This window comes from Talaromyces rugulosus, chromosome V, assembly GCF_013368755.1.
Source record: "Talaromyces rugulosus chromosome V, complete sequence".
NCBI classification, from domain to species: Eukaryota; Fungi; Ascomycota; class Eurotiomycetes; order Eurotiales; family Trichocomaceae; genus Talaromyces; species Talaromyces rugulosus.
In genome coordinates, this window is record NC_049565.1 from 737,796 (window position 1) to 755,532 (window position 17,737).

Genomic DNA, 17,737 nt, shown 5'->3' on the forward strand with positions numbered 1-17,737 from the left:
GGTAAGGTTGGGGATAAGGGTTTCCATTGCGGCGCTCGAAACCATCAGCAAGGTACTAAAAAAGAACCCCGGAGGCTATTATTGGAACTAGCACAGACTGGTACCATGCTGCACCCCACGTCGCCACACACCACAACTCCGAGTCCATCTCTTCAGAATTGGGCGACATCGGTCATCATCCCCAAGCCTACTACGGTGTCTCCGTCTGCGGGTGGCCAACCTGATGGATTTCCCAATCAGAGTGGTCCGCAACTGCAGAGTATCGAGGACCAAGCACATGGTGAAGCCACGGCCCGGGCAGGCTCATCGACGCGCTCATCGCCGTCCGGAGTGTAAGTCAAAGTGGCTATCATTTAGCGAAGCTGATACATGTACAGTGGTACCCGAAATCTCCTTCCATGTTTTTGCACATACTGATCTGTTTGAGACCCTAAGCACCAAGACATATCTAATTCTTAATGGTTACTCATCGAAAGGTGAGGAAATACCACGGCGGCAGCGAGGGAGCCATTTTTGGCTCCCATGGCCTCGCAAAATGCGTTTCTTCGAAACGAGAACACAGGAGCGTGGTGCGTGGGGCGTGAGAATCAGCGCGGCATGAAACCCCATCGATTGGTTGAACCCAGATTTGGTCCGCGTAGCAATTTAAAAATTTTATTGTCATGATTTTAAAAGCATATCGAGAAAGGAGAACTTCGGGTTGGGACGATGTTGAAATGGGTGTGCATGTCTCGAATAAGTCATAATGTAACCGCGCGCCAAGGCGCTGAACTTGGCCAATCAATGGAAAGCTGACGTCTGCGTGAGTGGGGTGCGTGAGTGGCATTGTTGATCCTTCGTTGGCCGAAAGTAGTCACACTCGCGTGCTTCTCCGTCATTTCCTTTTGTCGAGTCGAGTGAATCAGAATGGTGAATGTGCCTGAAACGGATTAAAGACCAGTTCGCCAGTTGAGTCCTCCAGGTGATGGGACCGGAGACGGTCTGGTTGTGCAGGTGCAGGGTCTAGACCATGAGACCAAAACAAATGGAATCGAAAGGAAGCCGCCGTACAAAATCCATGAACACAAAATAGAGGAAGGCAAATTGTAGGAAACGGATTCTTATACTCGCGTTTTGTGAAATTCGAAAACATGTGGAAGCAAAACCATACATCTTATATTCTATTCCGCAGATGGTTCCTTTCCTTCCTGACTTTCACCTTCCATTCTTCCACATTAGCTACTGCATCGGCTGGGGAATGCTTGTTCTTCACCAAGAGCTCCTGGATCTCGGCAGGGCTAAATTCGCCACTAGGAATCTTGGAGGCGAACTCTTTGGCCAGACGTTCTATAGTTTCATGTTCTTCATCTTCTTTGCAGCACCTTGATTTCCATCCACTGGTTCATACATCGCGCAAAATAGTCTCAACGTCAAGTCTTCGTCGGCAAGCGGGAAGATGACCTTTTGAACTACACGACCGGATCGTATGAGAGCCTTGTCTAGCTTGTCGATATGATTGGTTGTCATAATGAGCACCCGACCTTCTGCCGATGATACCCCATCTAGAGCGTTGAGAAGCCCAGACATCGACAACTTCCCAGGATATTTGTCTCCTTCCGAGGAGTCGAGCTCTCGCTGAGGGTTTTTGGTTTTTCTGGCCCCTCAGTCCGTGCAGTACCAACACCGTCAACGTCTTCCAAGAGAACTATGCAGTGTGGAGGGAGCTTAGCAAACAGACTGGTCAGTCTGCTGTCGTCGACCTTCGGAATGATGAGTAAATAGATGTCCAATTCGAACTGCCCAGCGATAGAGAAGCTGAAACTGGACTTTCCAGTTCCTGGAGGCCCATACCAGAGGAACCCTCTTTTATATTGAATGCCTCGTCTTGCATACCAGTTACGAGTCTCTTCACTGAGGAAGTCCTGAATATCTTCCACCAGTGCCTTCTTATCGCCCTCGTTCATGATCACCGTGGAGATGGGCCTGATGTTCCGGGACGTTGCCTTCCTCCACTCCCCATTTTCATTTTCGAAGACAGATGTCATGTTCTGAGTACTTTTGAGGTACTCAGTTCGACCCTCCTCAAGGAGCTCTTTCACAATCCTTGGAGATCTTCCGAAGCAAGAGAGACGAAGTACTTCTTGCTGATTGAAAACACCCTCTTTCACTCTACAAGAAAGCCGAAGCAAGTGGTTTTTGTACCAAAAGTAAACCGAGCCATTCCACGGGGTATACACTAGAGCCTTTTTCTTGTGTGTGTTCGATTTATCAGCAGCGTATACCCGTCTCTTTCTTGAGCCAACGCTGGCTAGGGAGGATCTAACTTCCTTGGCGAATGGCTAAATAGATATCCACGCGATGAGTATATCGAACGCTTCATCGTTTTGGGACACAGTGACTGTTGAGGCTTTTTTGAATGTCAGAAAGAGTCTCACAGCATTTTGTAGGGTCGCAAACTAAAGTAAGTTTCCACGAATTCCGTCAAATAACGGAATCCACATCTGCCCAGGAATGTGAGCATTCCGCAGAAGCCTAGCAGACGAACATAGATGTCTAAGTTTCCAGCTAAGAGATGCTGCATGGAGGAAAACACGGTGCCGAAGCCAGGAAAGAAGACATCCACAATGGAGACCTGATTGGATGGTGTCGGCTGGAATGGGAAAAAGGTGACACCGTTTGATGTGTCCATTTTGAATAGAAGTGATGAAGACAATGTGTTCAGAATACAACTCTAGGTTTGACCTCTTTGCTCGCAATTGGTAAGAAATATTTAAGAGTGTTCGCCAGAGATATGCCTCCCTTTATGAGCTTTGGTTGACATAGATATTTGGCACTTATGCCTTGCGAAACCCCTCTCTGCACGCGCCAATCTGATGTGTCTAAGCGAGGATATTGACAAGAACAATATGCCGTAATGTCCGGAATGGGCTGGTATCTCTATGTTCCATCCGAGCTGTTCTTCAAGACATGTATCCTTTGCATAATTTTATGGTATTTCAGAATGATTCGGAAACTTCGCAGACTGTGGTAGACATGCAAAGGTGCGATGTAATGACTCAACAAGCCCCCCAGGTCAACTGGTTGGACGTTAGAAGAGAGGGTTTGAAACGGAGGCATGAAACCTAGAGCTTAGCTCGTGTATGGGATTGTAAAAGCCCTATATCTGGCTAGGCTTTAAGGTAAAATCATTGCCATTAATAATAAGTCTGAAGTCTATAGAAATAGTAAATAATCCGCTAGACTAATAGATGTGACGTGGGTGCAGTAGGCTGAAGGCTGCTTTGCAATGTTGAGTTCAGGCATACGAATACATCTCATAAGGCTCGTTCACTGTGCCACAAGTCACCTCAGGCTATTATCGCACTTGACGAGCAAGCATATTAATACGAAGATAGAGAGCCATTCAGCGACATTGAATCAGAAGCTGAGTTGGTTGGGGACCAAGACCTCTCAGCTGGCGCCTAAGCAAAGCCTTCCAGTAAGGCTGCTAAGAACGCGCTCAATCCCTGTCTCTAAATTTACGTTCTGTCCACGGCTGGCAGGCCCAGTCGTGAAGGTTTATGGCACGGGTATTCCCGAATGGGGAGTATGAAAACTGGACACGATGCCAATCGCACCTTGTGCATGCCAAAAGTGTGCTGAGAAGATGATCAATTAACTGCGGCCACCATCTTATCAAATTGTGGATATGGTGCTTTTTGCCCTGCCGCTTCCTTTCGTCAACGACCACTGCCTCTGTTGAACGTTCAAATGTTTCACATCGTTCAAGTACGTCATGTACAAATCCTGATCTCCGACGTTTTCCTTCCCATAGGCGTGCGTGGCGTTTTGGCTTGGTTTATGTCAGGTGGAATCTTCTCGACGAGATATATGAATGTCGGACCTACGCGCTCTGAGAATGATAGAAGGAATCGATTCTAAGATACTACTATCTATAGATATGAGGCATAGAGCTATCTAGCAAAAAAAAACATATATAGGATGCCACTTCTGTATTATTTGCCTATGTACCCAAAATATATGATTCCCAATGGCTATTACCATGGAGTTTCATGACCGTGCCACTCCGTAATCCGGTAGGGGGTCCATGTCATCCTAAGCGTTATTGGCACTATCCACGCTAGCTCTTCCCTGCGGGTGGTTTCGAGGAATGGATCCTTGGAGGATATTGTCAGCGATATATTGTATTCGTGGTGGAACTTACTTGGATTAGGCTTGCCGGTAGGTCCGCGCTTTCCATCAGTCGCGAAACAAACCGTTCAGCATTTTGAGACCAGTTCCCTGACGGTACCCACACCCCAGCTTCCGGTTGAACAGGATTCATCAGCTGAGTCATCACATGGCCCAAGCGCCGAATATCTGGAGTCATCACGTCCGAGTCAACCGGGACGCAACTTTCTGGATTCACTGTGTGTTCATGTCAGAAACGCCACCACGTCGTCGACGGACTCGGTCCTACTGATCTTTACATCGCCACCCCATGTCACCCCAATGGTGGAACAATCGAGACTTCCCAATGCCAGGCGCCGTGACCAAAGAAAATCGATCCCATTGAGGACCTGTGATGTTCATTATCGGTTCAACGAATCTGCAGTAGCACGCACGTACCTGGAGGGCGATTGCCGCCAATTGCTTTTCATCAACCAAGTGGATTGTAGTTCTGATATCTTCAACACGGATCTCCACGTGCTCAGATATCAGGTAATATGCCGTTTTCTCACGAAAAACCCCCGAATAACGAAGAATATTGGCGTGGTGCAATTTCGTATGTATGATATTCTGAATTTCTATATCGTTGTGGGAAGCAGCCAACTTCCGAATGTCAACTACGTCGAGGGCATCGTCTTGAGCCACGGTGACCCATTGATTCAATTCAATATCGTATCGTTGGCGATGTTCGGACCACGGTGTACCCTCGCGCAAGTGTAAGTGCATGCGATCCGGATCCATGATCCGACTTGCTATCTGGGTGTCTGATGCCATTTACGTGCTGTTCACGCAGTTGCAAAATCCGGCGGTGTCTCCACTCATCGGGAGGGGCGGGAGTGGGATATATGAACACCCTGGGGTGCCCGTTCGGACTCCCATGATAAGGCCGCCACCACCAACGAACAGAATGACCATCTCCACTCGTCCACGACCCGGGCTGAAGCCCAAATATCCTCTTTATGCGAAATGCAACGTACAGTGGATGATCTTGATGTGACAGCGCCTCAAAGGAGGATCGCCCACTACCGCGGTGCCGCCCGCGTGTCATTAGATATCCTCGAGTATGATGGCAAGCGCTTACAGCCATCCGACAGCCATTATGCCTCCATTTTCCAGGAAATCCAGGAAAAGCGGTCCTATTCGGAACACCGCATTCCAGCTATAGTTGACTCGTGCACATTCGAGGCGGCGATTGGTCTGTCTGGCACGTCAAGGGAGTCGCTGCTGGCGACTCCTCAATTGCACCTGCCTTTCCTTCATCTTCCAGGTGAAACGTACCTCGAATGTCTTCGCATTCCAAGCGATGTTCTGGCAGCGATCCAGGCACTGCCTGGTGACGACGCGTGGTGGGGAGTAGATCTGTTCGTCGCTGGTATGTCATGGCCAAGCCCGTCCTGTGTCGATGCTAATGATTGAAATGATAGACACGGATGAGACGTTGCGAAGGGCGTTGTGCGTGCAATTTACCAAGTCGCCGGGTATTTCAGATGGGGAGATTTACCTGAAGGTGCGCCACTACCAAGATCGATACGCGCAGACAAGAGACCTGGAAGACCGAGCCTCGGAGGTGTATTGGTGGGCACAACTTTCATATAACAAACAGGAAAACCTGCAACGCCTGTTTGCGACAAGCAAGAGTGATTACTTTCGGGCATTCGATGCTTTGCGGGTGATTCCCGGTCTATGGCCGGGGTTTCAGATCTCAGCGCTAAAAACCATATTATACCTGGGAGCCAAGAAGGTAAGTTCTGTAAGTCACATTCCGCATGCTCTTTGTTCATGGTGTAACTGGGGCATAGGAAATATTGAACTACGTTGGCACGATTTTGCACACTTGGGCGACAATCTTAGACGGGAGACGAGACTGGATGAGGGACACAGACTACAACACGGTCCAGTTACTACAGTCACGAGTACCAGCTAGATGCGCGGACGACTGCCGGGTGTTGGAGGAGTGTGACCACCAACTATTCTCCGGCATCAGAGACCAACAGAACCGCAATCGGATCTGGGAGAATCTCAGGAGGATCGATAACTTGATTCCGTCGTGGTATACGTTCTTTGAGGACGCAAATTACTTTGCCATCTGTGCTCGGGTCATGAAGAGACTTCTCGTAAATTCGGGAGGGCGTATTTCATCTATTCGTCATCGTCTTCGCACAATATACGATGGCTCAAATCAAGAGGAGGGCCTCGTCCGGTTACAAGTGGATGAGGGGTCGTTCTACACGTATCGTGGTGATCGGAATACACAGATACGACTCGGTACGGTTCAGCTCTGGCTCTTTGTGTGGCGACATTGGACTTCGCTGGCAGTCCAATGTCCGCGAAAAGAGGGGCGACAGCCCACACCGGTGCCGACGCCGCCGAATGAATATATGTGGTCCCAACTTGCCTCATTGGCCTTTGAGCTAGGATTCAACGCACCGGAAATCGAGCGGCTACGAAATCTGGCAGTCGAGCCCCCCCCGGCCAGGGAGGATACGTCTGCAGCGCCAGACTTATCACTCTACTTGAGTGGCGCAGGAGAAGGCATTCGGAGAAGGTGCGGACGTCCATTTGCCGACGCTCAGAATTTTGTCCGCCCGGCCTTTTTCCTGGGCATCATGCTCCCAACGACCGCAGAAGGCGGACGTGGAATCAGCCCCTTGTTTGTCAGAGTGTCGATGTTCCAGGCTTTTTTCAGCAGTCTCCTCCACAACGGTCTCGATGGGCTCGTGCGCATTAATTCGCATTTACAACACTTTCCACGTGTGGTCGACGGACTGAACCAGTCTCCTGACCAGGGTAGGATGTATCGGCTGCAGCGCGAAAACGATGACCTACGGGAGGAAATCTTGCGTCTCCAAACGGTTGAGCAGACCTTTTACGATTCCGTCGAGCAGCTACAACAAGCCGAACAGAGAGTCATCGATGTGACAGCGGCTAACGATGAAGTTCGTGCTCGCAACCATAGCTTGGTCGAGCAAGTCGGAAATCTGTCAGGCGTTACTGGCCAAAGTCTTCTGGAAGGACGGATTGCCGCACTTGATCAAGATCCCATCTTTGGGCGGGGGAACGAGAGTGCCTTGACTCGTTGCTCTGCCTGTGAAGTGAAGGATACCGAACTTCGGAATCTTCGAGCTACTGTTTCACGGCATACCGAACAAGATCGCTGTATACTGGAACTTCAGGCGGAACTGAGTCGTTCTCAACAATGCGAGGCGGACCTGCGCGTAGACTTGTCGTCATTACAGCGGGAGAATCTTGAAACGCAGAACCAAGCCAGAATGTGGGAAGAGCAGAATGCTATTCGCCTTTCTTCCTTGCAGCGCCTCGCTGCGGAGCAAGGCCGCGCTCAGGATCAGGTCACTGCGTTACGAGCACAGAAAAGACATCTCGAGATCAAGATATCTCGCTTAGAGTGTGGAGAAACGACCCATAAACGGAGGAGGTTGTTGCGTTCTTCATCCAGCCTACATTTACGGGGGGGTCAAGATCGGCTGGCTCAAGCCAATTTAGAAGGAAGACGCCTTGGCACGATCGAAGACCCAGAACGCGAATCTGAACGAGCGAACATGTCAGAAATGTCAAGTTTGTTCCACCAGCAGGACCCAACCCCGGGACCTGCCACGGGCCCTTTACCAACCCAAAGTGTTCTTGTCCCCAATTCTCGGAGAGACCTCGGAGAGCTATCCTTCAGCAGTCGGGTTGTCGCAGACCAGATGTATGGCTCTCGTGCAATCGAGTCACAGGTCGATGGCAAACACACTACCTCTACGAATACGGAACTACAGCCGAATCCAGTGGGCCATGCCGATAATGATCGTTTCGAGCTTCAACGTATGCTGACACGGCGGCATCCGAGCCGACCATCCTCGTGCTCAACCAACTCTCATGATGACTGGCTTCAAAACCAGAATGCAGAGGTAACACACGGAACTTCTGCGACATCGCCTCTCAAACGTTGGGGGGTTATTTGGCCTGAGGGGCATTTGCCAATCATAATACGATCCATCACCACCGTTAGAGGACACCCAAGAGTAGTCGATCAAACACTGCAACTGGATCGATCGGACTTGGAGAAAATATGCGAAAAATACATACAGAAGGGATTTTTATTATTCAGTGAAACTGGAAAGGCCTTGCACCCGTGTAGAATTTGGGATGCGGTAAAGACCTGCGGACTAATGGCAATTCTTCTCATCCCTCGAAGCGAGATCGTCACACGTGAGCGTGAGCGTGAGCGGAGTATGCTTGTATGGGACAGCGGACTTTTCACCGCCATGAATGAGTCGCCCATTTGCGCCGTCTCAGCCCACCATGGGCAGTACACTGATGACTGATGGCGGTTACATATTCTCTGGGGCCAAGATGGGCACCAGGCGGAGACCCGTTCTAGCCCCTCTACTATGACCGGCTATACTCGTCTCTAGAGATAAAGCATTCTCATCCGTGGATTTGACAGAAGTTTTTCATGCTTCCTCAACATGGATTACACCTCCTGGTTTGCCGCTTGCCTAGGAATCGTAGTGTTCTGCTGCGTGACCGTATGGCCATTGACCCTCGTTGTTCTTTTTAGCCACAATCGATCCTCATTTGACGAACATGTCTCTCGTTGCTGCCACCGCGTCTTGCGTCTGTATCGCCACGCAACTGACCATTTTCTTCGATACGTGTATTACCGCCATGTCGTACGTTCACGGCCGTACCGGAGCGTCTCGACCGTTCTTGATATTGTCTGGATTATGGTGCTAGTGCTGGGGAATGTGGCGTATATTAGTTTCCACAGTCGGAGCTTCCATGATGCAATGCGTAGAACCGGCATCATGTCGGTGATCAACTTCATTCCCCTCGCGGTCGGCAGCCATGCAAATTTTGCAACGAATAGCCGTATCTCGCCCCGAACATACCTTCAGTTTCACCAGTGGTTGGGTATCATCGCCATCCTAGAGGGTCTGTTGCATTCGATCGCTCTTGCTTTTTCTGGTTGGGTGGGCGTTTCCCCCGTTGTTGTAAGATTGACCAGCGGATTAGGACGAGTGTGGAACTAATTTGAGATAGGGTGGAATCACGTTGGTCGTCATTTTCATCACCAGTCGTGTATCGGTCCAAAGACGGTTCTACGAGGTCTTTCTCAAGGCGCACGTCCTACTTGCTTTCATTCTAGTGTCTGCTATCTTCTACCATGTCCGTCCTACTGTTGTTTACGCTCTGTCACCCATTCTTGCCTGGCTGGTGATGCGGCTGATGCGAGCTGCGAACATCCTACATCGTCAAATACGAGCTGGGGCACACGGCCATGAAGCTACGATCCTGGACCTTGGCGGGGCATTTCTCGTCTGTGTCAAGCTCAGTCGACCGTGGGACTTTCAACCTGGTCAATATGTGTATCTCACCCTCCCCAACCTCAGCAGGTCGTCACAGCTACACACTAGGTCCCGCTGGTCGTTGGTGGAAAGGTTCACAGAGCCCCTGCAATCGCACCCTTTCATGATAGCTTGGTGGCACCGAAGCAGAGATGATTGCTCCCAAGGCGGCTATCAACAGCCGGACACCGTTGTACTCATTGTGGAAAAATGCAAAGGGTTCAGCGAGAAGCTGGCCCGTGGGAGTGCCGGTGATATTGTGAATGTGAAAGAAAGACTCCAGATTCATACGTGGTCAAAAGAACGTTCTACGGAAGAGTCTCCTGCACCGGAACCGGTGGCCGCCGGTTTCCCGGATATCACCTGCTGGTGTTCTCAAGTCGAATCGACCTCTGGTCAGATTGCAATCATTGAGGGGCCGTACGGCCGCAGCCTAGATCTAGGCATGTATGACCGTGTCCTGTTATTTGCCACGGGGGTTGGAGTTGCCGCGCAAATTCCGTACTTGAAGAAGATGTTGGAGGACTTTCCAGAACGTCGGCGGCCGCAACGGATTGCGCTTTATTGGGAGACCATAGATTCAAGTAAGGAATGGGTCACTGGCTGCGCACGTGGAAGACTAATTAGCAACTCTTTTAGATCAGGTCGGCTGGGCTCTTGATTGGATTTCACGACTTCTCGCTATGGACGAGAGAGATCACGTATGCCAAAGGTCCCTCTGTCCTTCCACCTACTAACTCGTCCAGCTTCTCATTCAAATATTCTTAAAAGATGGCTCCTCATCTCAGGATGGGAAAAAACTCAAATGCATCACGAGGACCTTTGATGAAAAGATGGTGGCAGAGGAGATTCAAAGCCACAGTGGCCGTATATTGGTCTCCAGTACAGTGGCCACACCCTCGAGTATATAATCAGTACTAATAATACCTTCTAGCATGTGTGCGTGAAGATGTTGGAGACATGATTCAGAAGGTCATCTTACAAAGTCTACGACCGGATATACACTTTCGAGAGCTCAGTTTTCGCCCGTCAACCTAGTATCATGCCAGAAACACCAGCAAGAACAGAAAATGTCATAAGACGGGAGATTCGTATTTTTAGGTAGTCCCTGCAGACCAATTTATAGTGTAGCATTTTTTACAACTTCATTCCAGCTTTCACTCCCATATATCACAGTAAATATAGCATGCTGCCCCTTTCCTATACATGGATATAATGGGGTTGGCAAATTCATACTAGCTGCTGCGGCGAATTCTCATCACAACGTAAATCCCCGACTACAAATAGCACAATACTTGGAAGTTTCATAGAATCTTGGCCAATGCCTCCACAGCGTCTCTCTTTAGCCTGTCGATATCGACTGACACATTGCCGTCCAGGAGTGCATTCTCTGCAGCAGCAAGCCGCCGAAGGAGATCTGATTGCACATTGAACGTGCCTTGTCGACTTTGTCGCTCCAAAAGAACCTCTTCCTGTTCGGTTGGCCAGATCACTGTAGTTGCTGCCTCGTTGTCCTTCTCCAACAGCAAATCTTGTGCAGGATGAATGGGGGCTTCAGTTGCCATATCTAAACCTTGGTTGAAGGATGAGAAATCTGTCCGTGAGCACTGCCATCTGGGGTGTCATGGTAGACGGGTCTTAAATGTTTAGAACTCTTTTGTCGAGGTGACCAAAAAAGCTCTTTGGGTGTCCAAACGAGACCTCGTTCCATTTAGGCTCGGAGTGCATGGAAGTTGTCGGATCAGACCGAAGCCAATAGCGGCACAATCTCGCGTAGGGGAAGCATTGCGATGGTATCTACTTGGGAAATTACAAACCGCTATTTAAATCTTTGACTTCGTGGACCGCAGGTCACCACATCATAGAATTTGAAGCGTTTAAACAAATAGCCTCCCCCCCCCCATCTAAACAATGTAACATGAACAACACAGCCAGACATGAAAAATGGAAATCAAACAGAACGAAGGAACGCATCCAACCTAACAGCACCCTCGAGCTTAAAGAAAATGTTGCCGCCCAAATTTCGGTATAGAGGTATTAGATACGCAGTATATATTTTATGGCCCGAGAACGTTGAATAGATGTCTCAGGTCCCCTGTTTGACCCGAGCCATAATCTTTCTCTACAGGGTAAGTGTAGCAATCCAATTTATTTCCACAGGAGAGGCACTGATCGAAATGGTATTCATGGGTCGTCGCTGAGTGTTGAGCTGGAGCGGTGTCCCCTGCCATCGGCGATGTTGTCTGGGAAGGACCTGCCGGGCCAGCAAATGTCATCAGTCTGCGTGGGTCGTGAGAGGTACGCTGGGAGTCTGAATAGGTGTCGCTCTCGCATGGCTCTGAGAGTCGGACTGCTCTATCATCGTTCGAACCGAAGGATGGCCCTCCATTGGTATTGTTTGGTGGCGGTGGTGCCGATCTCTGAGATACGGGGACTAGCGACTGGAGGGTTTGCTCAGCGTCAGCAAGGCGTTTCTCTATTTTTGCAAGACGTTTCTCCTCTGATGAGCGTCAGCATGGAATCCCTTCGGGTCGACATGCGTTTTGGAAGACTTACGTCGCATAGAATCGCTCATATGTCTTGGTGAGACACTGTCCCCTGGTTCCATGGTGAGTTAATCTGTGAATCTTTCGATGAAGAGGTGGTAGAGTAACGGCTGTTCGTGATACAGTAACCAGGGTGGCTGCTTTCCTTTATCAACCCTCGACTTATCCATGGTCCGACACCTCCCAGAATTGCGCGTGGTCCTAGGCATGTGCTGGGGCCTTGTACTTGCAGGGATATGTGTCAGCCATACCTGCGACATCCACTGACATTCGACTTTGCATCACCAGAAAGAAGGGAAATGGGGGAAGGGGGTGGGGGCTAGAGGCGTCTAAAAAATAATCACACAAACTACGGGAAAGATGGGCTGCTCCAGCCTGTGATTCGCGCTGGACGATACCGGGCGACCTCAGCATGGCGGCTCGAAGTCCCCCGCGGCTCAGTGTCTAACGCCAAAACGCCACTGTCGACGCCACGCGTAGGTTCCACATCCAATCAACTAACACAGTGCTCGATCACCGTGGTGTTGGGGAATGGCCTCATTCGTGCGGATGGGAATTTGGCACAATGGGTGATTTAAACACAGAGATAAAGGACATTCTCCCTATACCCATGATATTTTTCCCCGTCGGTGAAAGCCAATACGCATTGGTCGTCGTGGCGTGGCGATCAGCGGAACCATGGAAAGCATCCTAGTCCGACCTAGTTTGTCGGATGGACACTCTGTGATAGGCCTAGATGTGGGTGAAAGCATGCCAGACAATGGACGCAATCGCAGACAGCCGAGAGTCATTCTGGCACTCATTTTTTTGCTGACTGCTTTGTCGACACAGACGCAACTGCCGTCATCATTCCGGTATGGCGCAAACGCTCGCCATTTACAGTCAGAATTTTATGCGAGTACTTTCAACTCATTGCCGGCGGAAAAAGTCCCTTCATTATTTCTTATATATCTTTAGTATGTATGTTTAACTTCCATGATTACAGACGATGACGACGATTTCATTTACCACCTCGATTAGTTATGGTCCGGCTACCACGTAGCAATAGCCACGCAGTATAGATGCAGGTACTAGCGGAGAATTATCGTAGATCAGTATAGTAGTTTAGGTACAGTATCATAAAACCAAACCAAGGATTCCGTGCAAAACTTTCAGGACCCGCACATCTGTGACGCCTAGAAGGCATTTGATTATCGCTAGTTTTCCCCTAGCTATTTGAAAAATAGAACGGGTCTCCCGTGTCGCCCTGGAAAGCTGGATCTTGTACTCTACCCAGCCCGGAGCTATCGATTACCTTCAACATCTCAGCAGCTCGGCTATAACATTCCACATTGCACATTCGGTAATGCTCGGTAGTAATTTGCGCTTGTCGAAGTCCGTCTTGCATATAGGATACCTGCTTTTCAAACTGCTCCTTTTCCTGAATAAGCTTTTCCACATTGTTTTGGAGCTCATTTTCCCTCTTTTCTCCCTCCGAAATCCTCTTCGCTGCATCTCCACATTGTTCTCTCAAACGTGCTATCTCCTCTTGCTGCTTTCCATTGATCGACTGGAGATCTTTCATTTTGAATTCATAGGGCAAATCAGTCTGTTCGGAAGGGTTTTAGTATCTCTACTTTTCGGTATGTCACAAATCGAGTTCACGTACATTATCGCCGCCAGTCAGGTTGCCCCTTTGACTTTTCCATCTAGGATGTATAATCCCCTTATTCACGATGTCCTTGAGGCTTTCCAAGTTTGCGTTTGAGAGAGTACTCAGGTTTTCACTCAATACATCAGCCCAATCGTCTGGTCCATCCCAGTAATATGGGTCGTCAGTTTTATCGGTCTTCAGCCGAACTCGATCTGGATCAACCGAGATACCCAGTGCTTTTTCTGGACGCAACATTAGGACTGTTAGGCATAAAATTATCAGACTTACGTAAAGACTGAGACATCTGTTCCCGACACTCCTGTTTTGCTTTGGAGCGATTTTGGCTGAAGGTCTTGTTACAGCCCATTTCCTAATCGTCTGGCTGCAGCATGCACACATTTGGCATCAAAGACGATTTTATAGGGCATTAAGGACATTTGATGCCGTAAGCCGGCTGTGGGTGCTCCCCGTCCACGTCAGCTGTTTCCGTATACATACGCAACGAAATCATGGATTGCGTATTGCAATTGTGGAAAAAAAAGTACAATTTAATAACGGATTGTTGCCATACCTAATGCTATATCTAAATCCACGTACTAAATTTCGATGGCGGCCAAGTTAGCAGCACGAGTAGCTCTGATTCAAATTTTCTAGCGCGAAAAGATCGAGGTAGATGAGCCCAGCCATACATCAGCAATAACCTCTGCTAACGCGGAAAGAAAACCCATTTCTATTCATCATCTATGTGTACAAGAGAGTGTGAAGAGCTGTACGGTGGAGACTCCAAACGGTGATCAGGAAGTTGCTCTTGGCGTATGACAGTTTCGCTAGCTACAGAGGCATTCTCAATACTGCCGAGATATAGCTCCGACCCTGGGTGTTCTTCGATGCTTAGGTGGTGGTACCCGTCAAGGTAATGAGGGTGAATAATCATCTGCGTAATGGGACGATTCCAATTCGTAGATCCTGCCCCAAAGGTTTTTGATAAGCTGAAATCACGTCAGTTACGAACCTGCCCTGAAAAGTGGCTTATTTACCAATTCTGAACTTTCAACTTGTTCACTAAGTTCTTTAGCGGTGGATTGGAGAGTGCTATAGTCGCTCCTGAGTCGGTTTAGTTCACAATGCAAAGAATCTTGGAGACTTTTGGAATCGTTCAACTCTTTGAGTATTTTTTGGTTGAATTCATTAATTTTGACGTAGAATTGATCCTGTAACTCCATCCTTTGCTTTTCCAATTGATATGACTTGGATGAAATCGTCAAATTCTGTTTGACAGATGCTATAGTCTCCTTGCAACCGGTTAAAGCAATCATGACACTGATTACATTTTGGTCAATGCAATTCAGATATCCCAGCCCGCCATTGAGATCATGTATCAGTGAGTCAAGATTATTTGTAGACTGATCCGACATGTCTAAGGACGACTGGAAATTATCCATTGATTGTACTCTGTGTGTGGTTTATTGACTGGTCGTACTGCCTTGGTTACAATGAATGAATTTAAATACTGTAATAATAGAACCCAGGATTATGTTTCTTTAAAGGAAACCTCGCCAACCTGATCGGCCGATTGGGTACCGGATCATTGTCTCTAAATGGGACCGAAACAAGCCCCTAGAAGGCCAAAATAAAGCGCCTTCCCACCAGCTCCCTTTTATGCCGAGTTCTCAGCGGGGCTAATTTAGTTCTCTTCCATGTTCCGGATTTGCAAGGAAAGGTACATTTTGGACATACAAAATGACCTTGATGTGTCGCCCCTCATACTGCATCACCGTTTTCGAACCTGATGATAAGTTGAAGCACCCTCCCTTGACCATTAGCGCCTAGCCGCTTTCTTGTAATGATTTTTTTCTGTTTTCCACTTGGACACTCCCCTTCAAGATTGTCATTCCAAAACGGATTCCCTAGAGCGCCATACAGCGAAAACACGCAGGCCCAAACAATCACCTACGGCGGAGGTGAAAAGAACTACTCTCCTAGTGGACTGAGACGCTTTACTGTACTGTCCAAGAACTAGGTTGTTTACAGTATGTACAAACATTTCCTACCAAATATATGTCCTCGTGCATGTGTCAAAAACAGATTGGCAGCACTGTTTCCTTGTGACTGGCTGAAGCCATGTATCGAGCGTTCCATCCAGTCATTGCGAGGCCGACGAGAGGGAATCGATGTTGTTGATTGCTATTGACTGAGAGATATCGTGAAGTTGTGTGGAATTGGACGCAGAATTTTCTGAAGGAGGAACTGTCATGTAACAGTTGTATAATATTGCCTGCAAGTAGAATACTGAGATATACAAGATTATTGTTCCGTCTCAGATGTTATTCCACATTAGGGCCCTATAAACAAAAAAAACCTTCTACGGTAACACCAGTTTCCGGAAACACTGTAGATGGTGCATATGACATGTTGAACCGTGATGGAGCTCAATGATATTGCATAGTTGCGTCCACATTCGCCAAACTATGTCGCGAACTGCCGCACCGCCCTGATTCTTTGGCACACTCTGTACAGATATATCCAACAGGTAATGGGCTGGCCCCCAAGGTTCTCCATCCCCCCGATCCCATTGCGGTCTCGACCCCGCTCCATTTACTATCAAAGGCGGAGAGCTCTGATTCATTGCGATCGAGATTTGGGACTTGGTTTTCAGCAGGAATGTCGCTGATCCTAGATGGGCTCGGTTGGCACGGAGGATCGCCCTGGTTTAAGATGCCCGACAATTCAACCAGTTTTTCCAGGTAAAGGACTTTTTTCTCTAGATCCTCGGTCCGTTCCTTTGCCTTGACTCCTTTCCTACCTGTTAGTGTGTTGTCCATAGACCGTGAGTGAACTTACGTTGTTTTTTCTGAGCATTTCGATTTTGCTCCCTGCGTTTTTCTTTTTCCCGGCCTTCTTTTTCCATGTCGCCGCGCACGGAAGTTCAAGCAAAGATGTCAGAATTTGATGACGGTAGTTAAAAGTGAATCGGGGATTTTGATGACCTGCGGTCGGTCATCGTCATAAATAATGCTGATGACTTTACCCTTTTCCTGTCTCGGCTTTTTTTGCGGGGGGGGGGAGGGGAAAGGATATATCACGTCAGGCAGTTGATAGGCAGCACCGGCGATAAATTATCCAGACCGAATAAGGATGACGGCATATCGGTGATCCCGGCTCTGGTTGCAGGGGTGTGACTGTGCCACATTATGACCACTTCGCTCCCCTCTTGGCTTGGGGGTTGTGAATATTAACAGTCCTGCACTTTTCAGAAAATCAGATTCATGAAAAACTGGTATATGCATGTATGGAGCCATACATATCAAATACCCCATTTCCAGACGTTAAGTGTGGAAGAAGCAGCAAAAAATCATTTCAAACTGACTAAAAATGCCGCGTAAGTAAAATGCTTATGTACGCTCGCTCTGCTTCTCAGATACAGTGCCCATGAGCTAGGCTAAAGGAGCTTATACCGTAAACGACAAGGATCCCGGTCATTGCGTACAACGCGCGTTATGATTCCCATTACCCACTTACTCTGTATACAGTCGTTTTAGAATTCGCCCTATTATTGGGCCCATTGCTCTAGTTCCCTGTTCGAAAGTTCCTGGCTATAGTAAAAGAGCTTTCTTTGGAGGTAGACTGCTGCCGGGATGCGCATGTGAGTACTTCGAATCCAAACCTAGCGTAGTGCGCTACTTTAGTCCATAGTATGTCACATGCGCAAATCCAATCATAATGTTAGAATTAGATTAAGATAAAAAAGAGAATGCCATGCATGTTCAGTACAGTTTCTTTGTTCACTGTCGCGTAAGCAACGCTCAGACCGCCTGATTGCATCTAGACCATAACAGCTGTCTAGTATTATTTTCCTGTATTTCGTCACTCCAGATTTCTATCTTATTACCGGAGAGTGGAGGACTAACGAGAATACAAATTTCTGTCCTGGGTACATTTTCGCAGGTCTTGTATCAGGCCTTATAGATCATTTAAAATGATCTATAGCAGCGTTGTTTTACTATTTTAAATACTTTCTAGGG

The 17,737-nt window shown here is 48.3% G+C and overlaps 7 protein-coding genes across 7 annotated transcripts; 2 read left to right on the forward strand and 5 right to left on the reverse strand.

Annotated features, from left to right (window-relative positions):
- Positions 1 to 1,541: 1,541 nt before the first annotated feature.
- Positions 1,542 to 2,668, reverse strand: TRUGW13939_08803 (uncharacterized protein; the record flags this gene model as incomplete). The annotated part of the gene is made up of 3 exons (XM_035491932.1): positions 1,542 to 2,298; positions 2,353 to 2,386; positions 2,437 to 2,668. The coding sequence occupies 3 exons, from the start codon at positions 2,666 to 2,668 to the stop codon at positions 1,542 to 1,544; spliced, it is 1,023 nt and encodes a 340-aa protein (XP_035347825.1).
- A 1,348-nt stretch (positions 2,669 to 4,016) lies between these two features.
- TRUGW13939_08804 (uncharacterized protein) lies at positions 4,017 to 4,962 on the reverse strand (the record flags this gene model as incomplete). Its single annotated transcript, XM_035491933.1, has 3 exons — positions 4,017 to 4,136; positions 4,184 to 4,386; positions 4,449 to 4,962. The coding sequence occupies 3 exons, from the start codon at positions 4,960 to 4,962 to the stop codon at positions 4,017 to 4,019; spliced, it is 837 nt and encodes a 278-aa protein (XP_035347826.1).
- Positions 4,963 to 5,154: 192 nt separating this feature from the next.
- TRUGW13939_08805 (uncharacterized protein) lies at positions 5,155 to 8,513 on the forward strand (the record flags this gene model as incomplete). The annotated part of the gene is made up of 3 exons (XM_035491934.1): positions 5,155 to 5,560; positions 5,613 to 5,929; positions 5,988 to 8,513. The coding sequence occupies 3 exons, from the start codon at positions 5,155 to 5,157 to the stop codon at positions 8,511 to 8,513; spliced, it is 3,249 nt and encodes a 1,082-aa protein (XP_035347827.1).
- A 483-nt stretch (positions 8,514 to 8,996) lies between these two features.
- On the forward strand, positions 8,997 to 10,574 carry TRUGW13939_08806 (uncharacterized protein; the record flags this gene model as incomplete). The annotated part of the gene is made up of 5 exons (XM_035491935.1): positions 8,997 to 9,182; positions 9,232 to 10,120; positions 10,176 to 10,237; positions 10,283 to 10,403; positions 10,471 to 10,574. The coding sequence occupies 5 exons, from the start codon at positions 8,997 to 8,999 to the stop codon at positions 10,572 to 10,574; spliced, it is 1,362 nt and encodes a 453-aa protein (XP_035347828.1).
- A 266-nt stretch (positions 10,575 to 10,840) lies between these two features.
- Positions 10,841 to 11,101, reverse strand: TRUGW13939_08807 (uncharacterized protein; the record flags this gene model as incomplete). The annotated part of the gene is made up of 1 exon (XM_035491936.1): positions 10,841 to 11,101. One exon carries the CDS (start codon positions 11,099 to 11,101, stop codon positions 10,841 to 10,843), a length of 261 nt encoding a protein of 86 aa, XP_035347829.1.
- Positions 11,102 to 11,593: 492 nt separating this feature from the next.
- Positions 11,594 to 12,144, reverse strand: TRUGW13939_08808 (uncharacterized protein; the record flags this gene model as incomplete). Its single annotated transcript, XM_035491937.1, has 2 exons — positions 11,594 to 12,036; positions 12,093 to 12,144. The coding sequence occupies 2 exons, from the start codon at positions 12,142 to 12,144 to the stop codon at positions 11,594 to 11,596; spliced, it is 495 nt and encodes a 164-aa protein (XP_035347830.1).
- Positions 12,145 to 13,289: 1,145 nt separating this feature from the next.
- TRUGW13939_08809 (uncharacterized protein) lies at positions 13,290 to 14,082 on the reverse strand (the record flags this gene model as incomplete). Its single annotated transcript, XM_035491938.1, has 3 exons — positions 13,290 to 13,670; positions 13,731 to 13,957; positions 14,004 to 14,082. 3 exons carry the CDS (start codon positions 14,080 to 14,082, stop codon positions 13,290 to 13,292), a joined length of 687 nt encoding a protein of 228 aa, XP_035347831.1.
- Positions 14,083 to 17,737: the final 3,655 nt, after the last annotated feature.